At 57.1% G+C, this 13977-nt stretch overlaps 7 protein-coding genes and 1 non-coding gene across 8 annotated transcripts; 5 read left to right on the top strand and 3 right to left on the bottom strand.

Moving 5' to 3' along the window:
* Window positions 1-2256: 2256 nt before the first annotated feature.
* On the top strand, window positions 2257-3419 carry J3D65DRAFT_601341 (uncharacterized protein; the record flags this gene model as incomplete). The annotated part of the gene is made up of 3 exons (XM_066798032.1): window positions 2257-2453; window positions 2493-2537; window positions 2804-3419. The coding sequence occupies 3 exons, from the start codon at window positions 2257-2259 to the stop codon at window positions 3417-3419; spliced, it is 858 nt and encodes a 285-aa protein (XP_066658198.1).
* J3D65DRAFT_273176 (uncharacterized protein) lies at window positions 3217-4159 on the top strand. The gene has a single exon (XM_066794983.1). It carries the CDS (start codon window positions 3459-3461, stop codon window positions 4005-4007), a length of 549 nt encoding a protein of 182 aa, XP_066658197.1. The 5' UTR covers window positions 3217-3458; the 3' UTR covers window positions 4008-4159.
* Window positions 4066-4968, bottom strand: J3D65DRAFT_273104 (uncharacterized protein). The gene has a single exon (XM_066794982.1). It carries the CDS (start codon window positions 4635-4637, stop codon window positions 4167-4169), a length of 471 nt encoding a protein of 156 aa, XP_066658196.1. The 5' UTR covers window positions 4638-4968; the 3' UTR covers window positions 4066-4166.
* Window positions 4969-5211: 243 nt separating this feature from the next.
* J3D65DRAFT_548998 (uncharacterized protein) lies at window positions 5212-6757 on the top strand (the record flags this gene model as incomplete). Its single annotated transcript, XM_066796933.1, has 3 exons — window positions 5212-5595; window positions 5721-6255; window positions 6306-6757. The coding sequence occupies 3 exons, from the start codon at window positions 5212-5214 to the stop codon at window positions 6755-6757; spliced, it is 1371 nt and encodes a 456-aa protein (XP_066658195.1).
* A 679-nt stretch (window positions 6758-7436) lies between these two features.
* J3D65DRAFT_272989 (isoprenoid synthase domain-containing protein) lies at window positions 7437-9433 on the top strand. The gene is made up of 3 exons (XM_066794981.1): window positions 7437-8348; window positions 8412-8738; window positions 8806-9433. The coding sequence occupies exons 1-3, from the start codon at window positions 7801-7803 to the stop codon at window positions 9203-9205; spliced, it is 1275 nt and encodes a 424-aa protein (XP_066658194.1). The 5' UTR covers window positions 7437-7800; the 3' UTR covers window positions 9206-9433.
* Window positions 9320-10366, top strand: J3D65DRAFT_273230 (uncharacterized protein). The gene has a single exon (XM_066794984.1). The coding sequence runs from the start codon at window positions 9661-9663 to the stop codon at window positions 10267-10269; it is 609 nt and encodes a 202-aa protein (XP_066658193.1). The 5' UTR covers window positions 9320-9660; the 3' UTR covers window positions 10270-10366.
* Window positions 10367-11136: 770 nt separating this feature from the next.
* Window positions 11137-11243, bottom strand: J3D65DRAFT_t33. Its single transcript has one exon. It is a non-coding gene; the product is annotated as a tRNA-Met (tRNA).
* Window positions 11244-12218: 975 nt separating this feature from the next.
* On the bottom strand, window positions 12219-13374 carry J3D65DRAFT_548862 (concanavalin A-like lectin/glucanase domain-containing protein; the record flags this gene model as incomplete). The annotated part of the gene is made up of 2 exons (XM_066796925.1): window positions 12219-12890; window positions 12964-13374. 2 exons carry the CDS (start codon window positions 13372-13374, stop codon window positions 12219-12221), a joined length of 1083 nt encoding a protein of 360 aa, XP_066658192.1.
* Between the last annotated feature and the right edge of the window lie 603 nt (window positions 13375-13977).

Here is a 13977-nt window from a genome sequence, read left to right as displayed (position 1 = left end):
ACTGTGGGCCGGGGGGAACAAGCACAACCCGGTCGAGGCGTACAGGTGGTCATCATTGGGTCAAAAAGCATGGATGGATGGATGGATAAACGGGCGGCGGGAGTCTTTTTACATGGGTCACTTGTTGGTTGCATTACCACGGCGCTACATCTCCTGGTTCACCTCAAAAGGCGTTGAATGCGCCATCGCAGCTGCCGGCTGATTGGTAGCATGGAGGAGTTCTCTCCAATTCAATACCATCACCACCACCACCGTCTTTGAATGGTGGTCCATAACTTACTTGCTGCCTCCTCTCTCTGTGGATTTTTCCCCAGGTCTTTGTCCTCTTCATGGTGTGTTCAGTATGGCCTCAAAGGATGGCAGGTCGGTCAAATCTGCCCGATAAACCATTCAAAGCCTCTCATTCTCTGTAGACGCTTCTGGTGCGTGACAAGAGTCGAGAGTAGTGGTGTGTGGTGCAGGTGCATGGCACATCCATGGAGCTCTCGGGCCTGCACATGGCACTTCCTTGCAATACTTTCTGACTCGCGAGATGCAAGTCAGTGCGGACGGGCCCGAGATGGATGCCGAGGAAATGCCTCTCAGCAGCCGAAAAAATCGAGACGTCGCTTCCTTGTTGTTTGGTTTCAATCTTCCTGGCTTCTTTCTCGGCATCTCCACATTCCTTGACCACACCTCTCTCGTCGATTGAATAGGATGAGGTGTCAACGGCGCTGGCTATGTGTGCGAGACTGGAAGACGCAATTCGACAAGGCGAACGCGCGGCGAGTTGTCGTGGTGCTATCCACCGACGTCTGCTTGCGCACGCTGGGGCCACGGAGACCCTTCGTTCGGTTCTCGCCTTCGCCCTATCTCGGCTGCCTTGCCCTCCCTGTCATCATCATGTCCGCCACTCTTGTCCGGATGCACGATGTTGAAGGCTCTTTTTGTCCTTGACTTCGTGCCAAGCGACAATGTTAATCCCTTTCTCATTCAGAGCCGGTCTGTTTCCGATAGGCAAAGACGACAAGCCCCAGCAGGAACGAAAGAAAGAGAAGTGCTGTTGTGCTGCGGTTGACGAGTGCTGCATGCGTGTCGACGGGCTGATCAGCCCTGCTCAGCCCACGACTCCACCACGCGCACTGCTCTCCTCTACCCGTACTCGATTTGTAAGGTTGGATCAGATGCGGCATCCCACCTTCTTCTGTTGGTGTTCCCTCTCTCTCACTCTCGCGTCCACTACAACGGATGCCCGGCACGATAGATGGGGACCACGACCAAGCGAGCGCAACCACAGCCACATTCACCGCAACGCAAACGCTCCCGAGGCCATCCGTCGTGCCTAAGAGCCTGGTGAAACTGGATTGAAGGAAGTTGGAGGCAAAATAAAAATAAAAGAGAGGGAGAAAGCGTGTGCGCCCGTACTCACCATGGTGTGTGTGGGGCCAAAACGCAACGACAACGCCGCGATAACGCAGCTAGCTCGCGCTGCGCCCCGTCCTTTGATGAGCCTGCGCTCTGACTCTGGCTCACGATGTCCGCTTGCTTGCTGCCGTTGGGTGTTGTCGTGAGTCTGTGGGTTCTCCTCCGTTGAGAGAGGTGGAGTCGCCTCTTCCGCGATAGCACATCATGTCCGTGATCTGGTAGGTCTGTTTTTTTCTTTCCCGTCTTTGTCTCTTCTGTTCCCCCTTTCTCTCTTTCTCTTGCGCTTTCACCCAAGTCTTTTTGGCTTGCCGCTGTGTCCGTCGTCGTCTTTTCTGTTGTCTCTCGTGTCCCGTGCCGCCGCCGTCCATCAGTCCCTTCGTTTGAATTGGAGGAGAACCGTCATCGCCCTGCCTTCTGTCCGCCTGTCCTTGCTCTTCTCCATCTACACGGCTCCGCAGTGGTTCCGCCCGTCCCTGCTTGATCGCGGCCCGGTCCGTCTCGCTCGTGGACACTCGAAGTGGATCAACTGATTGTGCTGCTACTGCTGCTCGACCTACCTCGCGGTCCGTCCTGTCAAACGCATCGACCTCGGTCTTTACAAAAATCACTCCACCAAGAGATCCAGCCGACTGGTAGTCAGTGGTGATCATCACACGATTCACCCCAAGCTCTCGACAACGACAAAAAAGAGAGACTTGTCAGGACCCATCCGTCTGGTCGTCCGTACTACTGCGCCACCACCACCACCACCACCACCACCGCAAGCCTCAGCTCTCCGCTTCGAACCAGCCTAACCATCCCCTTGGATCTAAAGGCGGGGAAAGCCTATAGCAGTCAAGCATCATCAACATCATGCGTTCATTGACCGCACTAAGCGTGGCACTTGGCGTCTTCTTGATGCCCGCCGCCACCGCCGCCGCCGCAGCCGTGGCTCCTGTCCCAGAGGACGTGGCGGCGCCCACTATGACGGATGCGGCCGAAGCTGCGGCGTCCATGGCTTCGGATCCCACGGTCGTCTTGCCATTGGCAGCTCCGGCGGCGAATCTCGAGTAAGTATCCTGAGTCCCCCAAATCCTTTCCCTGCCCAGGTTCCATGTCAGTGGACATGGTACTATCGATTACATTCTGCGGACGTGTGTACTCGGACGTCTTGTCTCTTCTGGCGGGGAGTCGGGATATCTACTTCCTTGCCTCAAAGGATCAAATTAGTGATCACTTCGAGTCCACACTCTGTCGAAGTAAAGCCTTGTTTTCCCTTTTGGTCTTTGGCTTGCCACGACCATGGAGCAAATTTTTTTGGTTTTTTTCTTTCCATCGCCCGACCTCGTGCACTCGTGCAAATCCCCACACACGAATCCGGCTAACACAAGGACCCTACTCTGGGGTTCCACGCACACAGACTCCGTCAGGCCCCCATCTCCACAGACACCTCAACCACCGCGGCGGGCGAAGCCGCCTTGTCCTCGACCTCCGCCGTCAGCAGTTCCACCTCGACCCTCGCAGGGGGGGCCCCGGTGGCAGCAGCGTCGTCAACAAGCTTATCGTCAAGCTCAAGCGTAGCTACGGATGATCAGGCCGCAGCTGGAGCCGCCGCGCCGGCAGCCGCCGCTACCTCTTCATCGACGACTTCAACCACCTCAACCACTTCATCTTCGACTTCCTCGACTAGTCTTTTGCCATCGACGACCACGACGGCGGCCACGGACGCAGCCGACGCGGTCACGGCAGCGCCCTCGTCGACCGTGACAACGGGGCCTACGGCCAGCGTCTCGACCACCACCATGTGGGTTGAGGTGTGGTTGACGAACGGGTCGCCAACATGGACGCCAACCGTTCTCCGCATGACGTTTGCCGCCGTCCCCGACCAAATGTCGTCGGCAGGCAGCGGCAGCATCGGGCTGGGCATCTGGTCGACGGCCGTCGACAACGTGGCGGGCGCGCAACCCACGCCTGGATGGCACTACGTGGGGGCGGGATTGGGGGCCGGTGTTGGGGTGCTGGGCGCACTGCTATGATGATGATGCGACTGACGAAGACCAAGAAGAAAAGAATTGATGGAGCATGGACATGGAGCTGTTGGGCATGGCGCGTGCTCGAAAGATCAAGAAATGTCCATGACCAGCACGCAACTACCAAGCAGGCTGGCATTGAAGGACAGCCCTGTAAGCGCTCGGTGGCGGTCGAGTTTTCGTGAGCCACATGTTCACGGCGGCGGCGGAGATCAAGCTTCAAGACGACATGGCTCACACACATACCTCAACACGGAGGCGGGCGGCGCTATCCGCAGCTACCCGGGCGTTTGTGACCCATCATTGGCCGCCGGGGTAGATAGAGGGGGGGCCAAGCGGGATCTCGGATTCGGATCTGGATGGTCCAGCTGCGACGGAAGACCGAGACGGCCGACGGAGCTCGGGGATACTATACGAGACGGATGTGTTGGTAATATTTTGTTTTTTATTTCCGTGGTGTTTGTGTTTGTCTGGACTGCTGTGTCTGTGGAGTGGTTTGCGCATCGATCGGGACGGGGCATCACGTCGGCCTTATTTTCCTTGTCGTTCATGGTGTTTGCATGTGGGCGTTTGCTGGGGACCCGCTGTTGGTAGATTAGGATAGGTACCGAGCTGGACGAAAGACGGAGGTTCGGGTCGAAGCTTGATTGCTACTTTGTTTGCCCAGTCGGTGCTCTGCTTGTCTTTCTTGTGTGTAGCTGGGACCCGCGAAGCCGGACGTGAGAGAGGAGTGGGAGAAAAAATTGGCCATGTTCAGAATGGGGTAACGTGCGGTCGTACGCGTTCGGATCCACACGAGTCGCTTCGTTTATTTGGGCTGGTCTTGGCAGGACACTGACCGCAAGGCGGCGGGCTTGGTACTGGAGCTGCCCGCATTAAACGAATCTTCTTGTCGTCGATGGACGGACGGCGAGAGCGACGGGAGGTCAGAAAGCTCCCGGGACCGGAACCGGGACCGGGACCAGGGTCGTGGAAATTTTGTGGGCGGCGGACTCGGCGGCCGTTTTTTCTGTTTTGTTTTGCTTGCTGGTTTCTTTTTCCAAGGACGCAGAATCCAACGGCGGTGGCGGGGATTGGTTGTTGTGTGTGTTGATGTAGGTACGTCAAGAATGCGAGGGCAGCGAGAGACGGGGCAAGTAATACAGAGCCCTGCGCATGGAACGGCATGGATGAGCTGAGGATGATGGTCGGCAAGGCGAACGGACCAGGCGGGGCGTTATCCATCCAGATGTGTTTGTAATTCGGTCGAGGGCGTGAGCCGCGAGCCGTGAGCCGTGAGCCGTGAGCCGTGTCGCCTCAGTTGTATCCTGTCGTGCGCCTGTTGACCGCTTCGAGGCTAGCATGCAGCTGTCAGATGACGGCTTCTCTGGTTCCATGCGATTCCGGACGGCGACAAGAGATTGGCGGACAAAGACGGGCGTCAAGACAAGGTCAACCAGGCACATCCGGAGCTTCGGGTGTCCAAGTGCCCGTGAGGTGAGGTCTGGTCGTGGGTGGGTGGTAAACCAGTCGTCAGCGGCAGTCCCGTCGGTCTTCCTGTCAGGTCAGCACCGGCAGCAGTAATCATCGCTGAGGTGTGCACGCCCCTTGGCTTTGTTCTAGGTAGGGTAGGCGCCTGTCCTGTCGGGTTGTTACAGTAGATATCTCTTGTGCTTCGCTCTTTCTTGTCATCCTCAGCTCCATCCCATCCACGTACACGCCGTCTCTCCCATATCTTGTCCTCGCCTGTCACGCGACCTCTTTGCCTCCCTCTTTTCTACTCCTACCCTGCTCTGCGTGCTCCTCTTCGGCCCTCACCATGGGCGCAGGCGCCTTTATAGAACCTCTCGTCGTCGTGACTCTGTTGTTTGGCGGCACGTGGATCAACCGCAACTCCGAGTACCGTCTTTTCGCCTCCTCGCGCCACGACAGATATCGCCCCAGCCACGCCCGCAGCGACTCGCCAGACAGCATCGAATCTGGTCTCGAGAGTCCCACGGCTGTCGATGGCCTGCTCCCGCGTCGCCTGCCATCTCCCCAGCCGCAAGAAGACCGCTGGAGGAAGCGCGAGTTGCAGTTGTTTGGATTCCGCCGCGCCGTGACGTCGCCAAACACCCGAGTCTTCAAGGATCGCTTCTTGAGCCGCTTGTTAAACAAGTTGCCGTTTCTGGTAGAAGCGTGGTACTGGGCTTTGATTTACTGGGTATGCTTTGCCTGGGGTTTCTTTGCACTGCCTCGCTCGCCCCGACCCGCGCCAGGGTTCTGGCATTCAATTTCCATTCCAACCACCCAACTCGATCCAAGGCTTATTTTGACATCGTCCAACAGGTATACCAGCTCGGTCGAGCGTTCACCGCCGTCACCCTCGTCGAAGGCACCGTCGATGTGGCCCGCAAACATGCCCTGCAGCTTATCCATATCGAGCAAAAGCTTCACATCTTCCACGAGCTAGCCGTCCAGCACTTTTTTCTCAAGCACCCTACCGCCCTGACATGGATCAACCGCATCTACTCCTTTATTCACATTCCCGGCACCATTCTCTTCCTGGTCTGGCTCTACTACTTCACCACGACCCGCAACCGCCTCGACGAGCGCCAAGCTGGCAAGCGTTACGGGGAAATTGAGGGCAGCCCTGCCGGCCCCCGTCTCTATGAAGCGCGCCGACGCACCATGGCCGTGTGCAACCTCATCGCCTTTATCGTCTTTACCCTATGGCCCTGCATGCCCCCTCGCCTGCTGAGCGACCCCGACGTCCCCGGTGACGTTGGCAAGGAGGCGCGCAGCTACGGCTTTGTCGACACGGTCCATGGTGCCGACGGCGCGGGCAGCGTCTGGACGCAGAACAAATTCTGCAACCAATATGGTATGGAAACCTTAAACTTGCCCAAAATAAGCCAGCTAATCCCTTCGCAGCTGCCATGCCCTCTCTTCACTTTGGCTACTCTCTCCTCATCGGCCTGACGATTCTCACGATCCCCCTCCCCCCGCATCACGCGCGTCCGATTGTCGTCCGTGGTCCACTTCCCTTTCTCCGTCTTCGTCTCCCCTCTCCGCGCCGCGTCGCATGCGTCCTCGTCGGCATCCTCTACCCGCTCACCATCCTCGTCGCCATTGTCGCCACGGCAAACCACTTTGTCCTCGACGCCGTCGCCGGAGCCTTGGTCTGCTGGCTTGCATGGAAGGGCAACAGGATTCTGTTGAATCTGCTGTGGCTCGAAGATTGGTTTCTGTGGTGCGTGAGGATCCACAAGCCCGAGGTGGGCGTTGTGGACTGGCTCGAGGGCTTGGGAAGCAGAGGAAGCGTCGACAGTGCAAGGAGCAGGGATAGTGAAGATGGGGTCTGGAGAGGCAAGGCCGTGGTCTGAGAGTTTTGAAAGAGGTTGGATTCTTGCATCATTTCGGACGTGGCCCGAGCCCCTTTTGGATTTCGACATTTGCTTCGACTTTGGCGTTTTCATTGACGGACTCACGAAGAGACGAGATTCCCCGTCCGCCTTGTTTAAACGACTCTGCTCATTTTTCTGCGGAACATTGGGGCCTGATGGAATGGAATACACGAGCAACTGCAGCGTATGCAGACGTCATGGGAGGAGGGTTCTTTGGATTCATTTCTTGGCGATAACGACCATTACGCCCACCTCATTGTCCTAGAGGCAGTGGCTTGAGACGAGCACCTTTAGAGTGGTGTAGGATAATGATTTAATATCCTCTTGACATGACGCTGGCGGAACCGAGGCTGGTAGCTAGAGCAAGGGCAACCGAATGCGGAGCATCCGTCTGCAGCCTTGACATGCATGCATGGCCACGAGTTTGGTGTGTCCGATTGGGACATGCAGCGCAAGTTGAGGATGGATTGGAGGCAAGGAGGGCGTCCACGTGGTCTTATGGCGTTGTTCCTGCTGCGCTCCTCCTGCAACCAACTGCGGTCTTGATGCGAGTCAGCATCCTACCATGTTCGATTTTGCAATGCTGTGGTGTGCCGGTCGTCAAGGGGGCGGGCGGGTAGCCAAGTGCTGCCCCTGATGGTGAATTGACAAGTCGTGAGGTGACGGGAGTCGAGGTGGTGGTGAGGTCTGCGGTGGTCGATCACCCGGATGGCATGTGACGGGCGATCCCTGACTTTGTCACAGCGTCATCCCCACGCGTTCTCTACCTTACCTGCGCGACCCGGGCTCCAATCCTATCCCACCGTATCCTATCCACGACACGAGCTCCTGTTTCTTCTGCGCTGCCTCAAACACCCAACCATCTTCCAGTCTCGCATCGACACCGCCATCGCTCAAACCTCTGCCCTCGCCTCTGTCAACTCTGAGACACGTCCTGCCGAACCGACCTCCTTCCTAGCTCACTGGAGCTACCCCCGAGTCGCCCGTCCCGCATAGTACACCTCTGTTATTATTAAGTAGCCATGGCCACGGCTGGCAGCGCCCACAGCCTGCAGTCCCCCAACGCCATACCGCCCCGCTCTTCGTCTTACGGTGGCATCCTCAACAGTAACCACCGCCAGTCGTCCATCTCCCCCAAGCGCTCCTCGCCCCAGCGATCCGTCCTGCGCCCGCTCTCCGAGGTCGACTGGATTTCGTCGGGCAAGAACTCGCGCCCCGCATCCTCCATGTCCGCTCCAACCCAATCCAACAACACCATGTCCTCGCCCTCGACCTCGACCTCGCCCGAGCAGCTCCACCAAACACACCAATACCCCGTACCAATGACGCCTCCGCCCCCGGACCCGCTCAAGGGCATCGACCAAGACCTCATCAATAACAAGGGCTCGACCGGTTGGTCGGCAGACAAGGAGCGTATACTGCTGGGGCCTTACGAGTACCTGTACGGGCATCCGGGAAAGGACATTCGCACGCAGCTCATCACGGCCTTTAATGCCTGGCTGCAGGTGCCGGAAAAGTCGCTGGACATGATCACCAAGGTCGTGGGCATGCTGCACACGGCGTCGTTACTGTAAGCCCATGCACGGTTTTGGACATTTGCTAGGCAGGCGACTAAGACAATTTGACGCACCAGGGTCGACGACGTCGAAGACAGCTCCGTGCTGCGCCGCGGCGTGCCCGTCGCGAACAGCATCTTTGGCACCGCACAAACCATCAACTCGGCCAACTATGTCTATTTTCTCGCGCTGCAGTCGCTCTCGCAGCTGCGCAACCCCGCCGCCATGACCATTTTCACCGAGGAGCTACTTAACCTGCACCGCGGGCAGGGCATGGATCTGTTCTGGCGCGACACGTTGACGTGCCCAAGCGAAGCCGACTACCTCGAGATGGTGAGCAACAAGACGGGCGGCCTGTTCCGACTAGCCGTGAAGCTGATGCAAGCCGAGTCGAGCATGGAACTGTAAGTAGCTAGCAGCGGCGGCCCAACTGCGCCCAACCTCGTCCGCTCCTGGGACTAACCGACGCAGCGACTGCGTTCCCCTGGTCAACACAATCGGCCTCCTCTTCCAGATTCTCGACGATCACCTGAACCTCAAATCGGCGCGGCTGAGCGCGCAAAAAGGCTTCGCCGAGGACTTGACTGAAGGCAAATTCTCGTTCCCCGTCATCCACGCCATCCGCGCCGACCCGTCCAACCTGGTCCTTGTCAACGTGCTCAAGCAAAAGACGACGGATCCCGAGGTCAAAAAGTACGCCGTCCAGTACATGGAGCGCAAGGGCAGCTTCGACTACAGCGCGCGCTGCATCAGGGAGTTGCGGGAAAAGGCGCTGAAGCTGGTCGAGGAGGGCCAGCTGGCAGTAGGCGAACACGGCCGCAACGGCGCCGACGCGATTCGTGCCATAGTGGATAGGATGAAGGTTGAGTAGGTGCCGGTGCGTAGCATGATGCGTGCGTGCGTGCCTTGTTCGCGTGAGGAGACGGTGCGGTGCGGTGCGTCAAATGCGGACGGATCCGTCGTCTTCACTGGTTGTCCCGCCTCGCAGCATCTACGGACGCAAGCGGTCGTCACGGGTTTTGCGACCCCTCCCATTCCAAAATCAGCTTCCTCCTGTCCCTTGTTTGTTCTCGGCACCCCAGGCCCACCGTGCTAGTTTCTCTCGAGTCTTGGCTCGAAAGGTCGCAGCACGCGACTAAGGAATTCGTCCGCCTACATGCTCTACCCACGGAGAACGTTTGGTCGTCCCGAGGAGGGAAAAGTAGGGATGAAGAGGGAGCGCTTAATCTCCTCGAGACAAGGCCAGGGAGCACTCAAGCACCAACGTCGCCATAATACGGCGTAGCCATGCGAAGCAACGAGGCTCAACACCCGTGAGCGCTGCGGATGCCCCCCTCCGTCGCTCCCTCTCCGTTTCCGCCATCCTCCAAACGTGGCCGGAATTCCTCTTCAGCCTTGCCGCTGGACGGAGTCGTCGAGGCCCTGAATCCCACGCGTCTCTTCTTTGCTGTCTTGCCCGTTCGTCTCTGCATTGACGGCGTGTGGACTGAATCCTCCCTGTCTGTCTGTCTAACTGTCGGCCTACCCCGGCTTCCCCTTTCCTCCCTGGTCGTGGCCGTCGTTGTCGTCGCTTTGGCGCGTGGCACCACGACCGACCGAGACTTCTACCTACAAACCTTATATTTCTGGCTGTGGGCTTCTTCTTCTTCTTCTTCTTCTTCTTCGTCTCCATTTTTCTCGTCTACCCGCTCCGCGTATCCCCAGCCCGAATCGCCGGCGTTCGCGACTCGTGGCGTCCGTCTCTACTCTATGCGTCTGGCGATGCTCTGCAGAAACCGCCAGCCAGCCTTCTTCTCCCTCTCATCCACCTGCTCTCATGAATTGACCGCGTCGACGCCTACCGTGTGGACCGATAGACAGGCGGGCGGCGCTTTCGGGGCCGCCGGGGGGCGCGCAGTACAGCACAAACAATGGCAGCGTACCTGTAGTAGATAGATGCCTAGCGGAGCGGACGGGGAGATGAGATGTGGGAGCTAGATCTGCCTCTCTCTTTTTCTCTCTCTCTCTACTTGAGATAGGCGGCGGCGCAGCGTGGCGGCAGTTGGTTGACCGGCATGTGCCTCCTCTCTGGCCACCACGTACATACCTCCTCGCTGTGTTCATGTATACACGCATATTTGTCTAGTCACTCAGTTGGGCAGCGGTGGCGGCAGCGACTGGACAATACACCGCCCTTCCAGCCATACATGTGCATTATTCTTCTTGTTGGTCTGCACATGCGGAGGCGGGAGTGCCGGCCTTCCTCTGACTGAGCGCGTGGCGTATTTGTGAGGAAAAAGGCGGAAAGGATGCGGGCGTGAGAGTTTATATACAAATTCTCTAACAACAATGAAGCTAAAATCATATGTGAGAAGGGTGATGGGGATTCGGGAGGATGAACAACTGTGTCTGCCAAACACAAATATATACAGTGAGGAGCTATCATTTAAGTCAAGGGTACGGTGTTGTCTGCCGATATGCATGCATGCCTGCCATGCTCTGTGTAGTCTTGTCGGTGCGTCTATCCTTTCGCATCGCCGTCGACCGACAAAAGCTACCAGTCGGCCCGAGTAGCAGTCACCCCAACAACAATATTAAGACAAAGTCAAAGCAGCAAAAACGACAACCAAAGAAAACGCAACAGACGCACCACCCGCGCACAACCAAAAGCCCTCACGCCCCTAATCGTCCACCCAATCTGCTCGCCCGCCACCATCCCTCCCCGTCCCCCATCCAATCAAACAACACATCAACGCATCCATCCCTCATCCACATGAATACCCAGATCCCCGTACAGGAAGCAAAAAAAGGTGCAAAAGAAACTGGTCGATACCAGGATCGAACTGGTGACCTTGGGATCGCTCACTCCTGAAGAAGTGATCATATTGAAAATATGAGACCCACGTCATGACCAACTAGACCAATCAACCGTTGTTGAAAAGCGAGGTGGCTAACATATTTATAAAGTGTCTTAAGTGAGGCGTGAGAGGGTTGATCTGCTTTGACAAGAGGGTTTGGGATGTTGTGGTTGGAAAAAGGTGTTGGGAAGTGAAGTGCATCGGACCGACTCGGCACTATTAGGGGTTAAAGCGGGATGAGAGGGCGCTGGAGGGGCCGGTGCTAATGGGGGCTGGAGAGATGGTGTGGTGAAAGTGATCTGACGAATGGGTTTAGCGACAGGAAAAAAGGCGAATGAGGAGCATCCTAAACGACGACGGTGTCCTGAGAAATCAGCAACCTTTTGAGGGTAGGCACAACCGGACGGGAGCCATGACGAAGACAGCGAGGAGAGATCGACAATTCTTTGGTTTGCTCCACGAAGACCATGAGGGTTAAAGAATCGAGGTCCCCTGATGTCGTGGGAGACAAGGACCGCAACTGCAGACTCGTAGCGTGGTTGTTTCTTTTTTTCTTTTGGGTTTTGCGCAAGGTGCCTTTTTGCTTTCCTAACAACTGCCATGTGTATGAGTATGTTTTGACAAGAGAGGACGATGTTAATATACCACACAGAAATTTGGGAAGCATGACCCGAGGGAAAAGGAGAGAAAGGAAAAGTGACAAGAGGAGTGCCGTGATCAAGTAAAAAGTCTCTGCGGCAAGCAAGACATGCAACTGTGCTGTGCTGACTGTCGGTTTACTGTACAATGGGCAATACAGAGCACTTGAGAAGTGGGAAGACGTGCATGCAGCAGAAGAGCTGGAGGACGGGGTATCAGGCAGACAGGCTACCATAAGAGGAAGAAGAGAAAGAAGCAGCGAATGCAGTGATGGAAAGAGAAAGAAGGAAAAAGATATGGAAGGGGGGACGAGAAAGGGTAGGGGTTGTGGTTTCCACCTCCATCTTTCCCCCCTGATCGTAGAGCCAACACAACACCTCCAACGACTCGAATCACCTCTCTGCGGCCTCATACCAGACCAAACCACCCCAATCCTGCCGCAACTGCCAATCCAACGACGAGCATCCCCCACTCGGCGCCGCCGTCAGTCCGTCTACTCTCGTTCGGCCAGCCGTCAAACACCGTCTGGTTGTCGACGTCATCCGGGTCTGCCGAGAAGAAAAAGGTACGCGCCGTGGCATTGCCATCCGGACCTTGACCGTCCGGTGCACGCGTCTGATCCGGAATGACGCACTGGTTGTCAGCATCGGGCTTAGGACAGCGGCGTGCAAAGTCGCGCTGGCGCTGGGCTTCGCTCGAGTTGAAATAGGCCTTGACGTATGAGACGGTGAGAATGGCATCGGTGGATGGCGGGCCAGCGGACCACAGCGGGTCGCCGTTACTCCAGTGATTGAGGACGAGGTGGCCGGCGCTATTGGGAAGGTCGATGGTCATGTCCTTGAGCCACTGCCCATCGGCGTAGAACGAGACGCGGTCGTCGAGCCAGTCGAAGCGGTACTCGTGGAAGCCGTCGTCTGGCCGGAACGGCAGCGGATAGATGTCGTAGGTCTGCGTGTGCGAGGCGTCGAATCCAGCCTGGGCTGATTGTGGCGACTGTAGCACGAGGTTGACGGGGTTCGATGTGTCGTTGAGCTGCTTGGAGAGAAACTCCATGTCGATTTCTTGAGTGTCGTTGCGGAACTGCGGATTTGCCAATTTGTTACCCTTGCTTTTTCTGACACCAATTTTGGCTGAGCTTTGCTCATCGTCTTACCCAAAAGAATGCGCCACAGGTTCCCGATGCGCTGGTGATTTTCATGGCGACCCTGAAGCTCCCAAACAACATGTCGGTCCTCTGGATCACGAGTTCGCCCATTGGAATCATGTCGTCGATCGGATCAGAGCGCACGTACACCTGCAATCCAGGGTCGCCTCCATGGACTGAATCGCCTGCCCAGTCCCAATCGCTCTTGAGTGGGTTTGGCACGACATTCTCCAGGAGCGCCATCTTGCCATAGGGCCCACGCGCCGCGTCGGGGGTGACGTTGTAGACTTGCGGCGTCCACCCAGCGGCCTTGAGATCTTGAGCGTGCAGGAAATCCGTCTCGACGAGGTCGGTAAAGAGCGCATAAGAAGTCGCATTGGTTGAATTGACCGAGTAGCCGCAATCGCAGCTTGCCGCCATGACTGACAAGAGATTCAACGAACGCTCATTGGCCGCCGCCTCCAGAGAGCATAACCGAGAAACAAAACTTACCATTGCCTATCGCAGCGCAAAGCACGCCAAACACACCGAGGCGGTGGAGGAAAACCGGAGCCATGGCCAAAAGTGAATGAGTGAGCCCAAAATTGCGTGGCAGCAGTGGAGGGAAAGTGTGCAAGTCCTAGAAAGTCTGATGTCGCGTGGTTGATCATGCGCCAGCGACGTGTAGTGGCCAGCACAGGCAAAAGAAAGAAGCGCTGCACACGCACGAATCTGCGGTGGCAGATGGAAGGAGCCAGTCCGTCACCGCACCAGGCAGTCGAGACTTGAGGACGAGGGGATCAGAGGGAATGCACAGCGCCGTAAGAGGGCAGTCCCGCCCCAGAGAAGAAGACAGAGGCGAGAGCGGTCTGGTGTTAAGGTAGCGACAAGACGAGACTGCGACGACCTGAGGTATAGGTGGACCGTCACATGGTGGAAAAACCAACCAGGGCACCGGCAGAGCAGTGCAGTGCATGCACAGAGCGGGGGAAGGGAAGCTGCGACGAGAAGGCACCTCAGGCAAGACTGGGCGCCATGACGCTT

This window comes from Phyllosticta citribraziliensis (genome assembly GCF_038025025.1).
Source record: "Phyllosticta citribraziliensis strain CPC 17464 chromosome Unknown J3D65scaffold_3, whole genome shotgun sequence".
Taxonomy (NCBI): domain Eukaryota; kingdom Fungi; phylum Ascomycota; class Dothideomycetes; order Botryosphaeriales; family Phyllostictaceae; genus Phyllosticta; species Phyllosticta citribraziliensis.
Note: the sequence above shows the minus strand (reverse complement) of the source record. Positions and strands in the feature narration are given on the sequence as shown.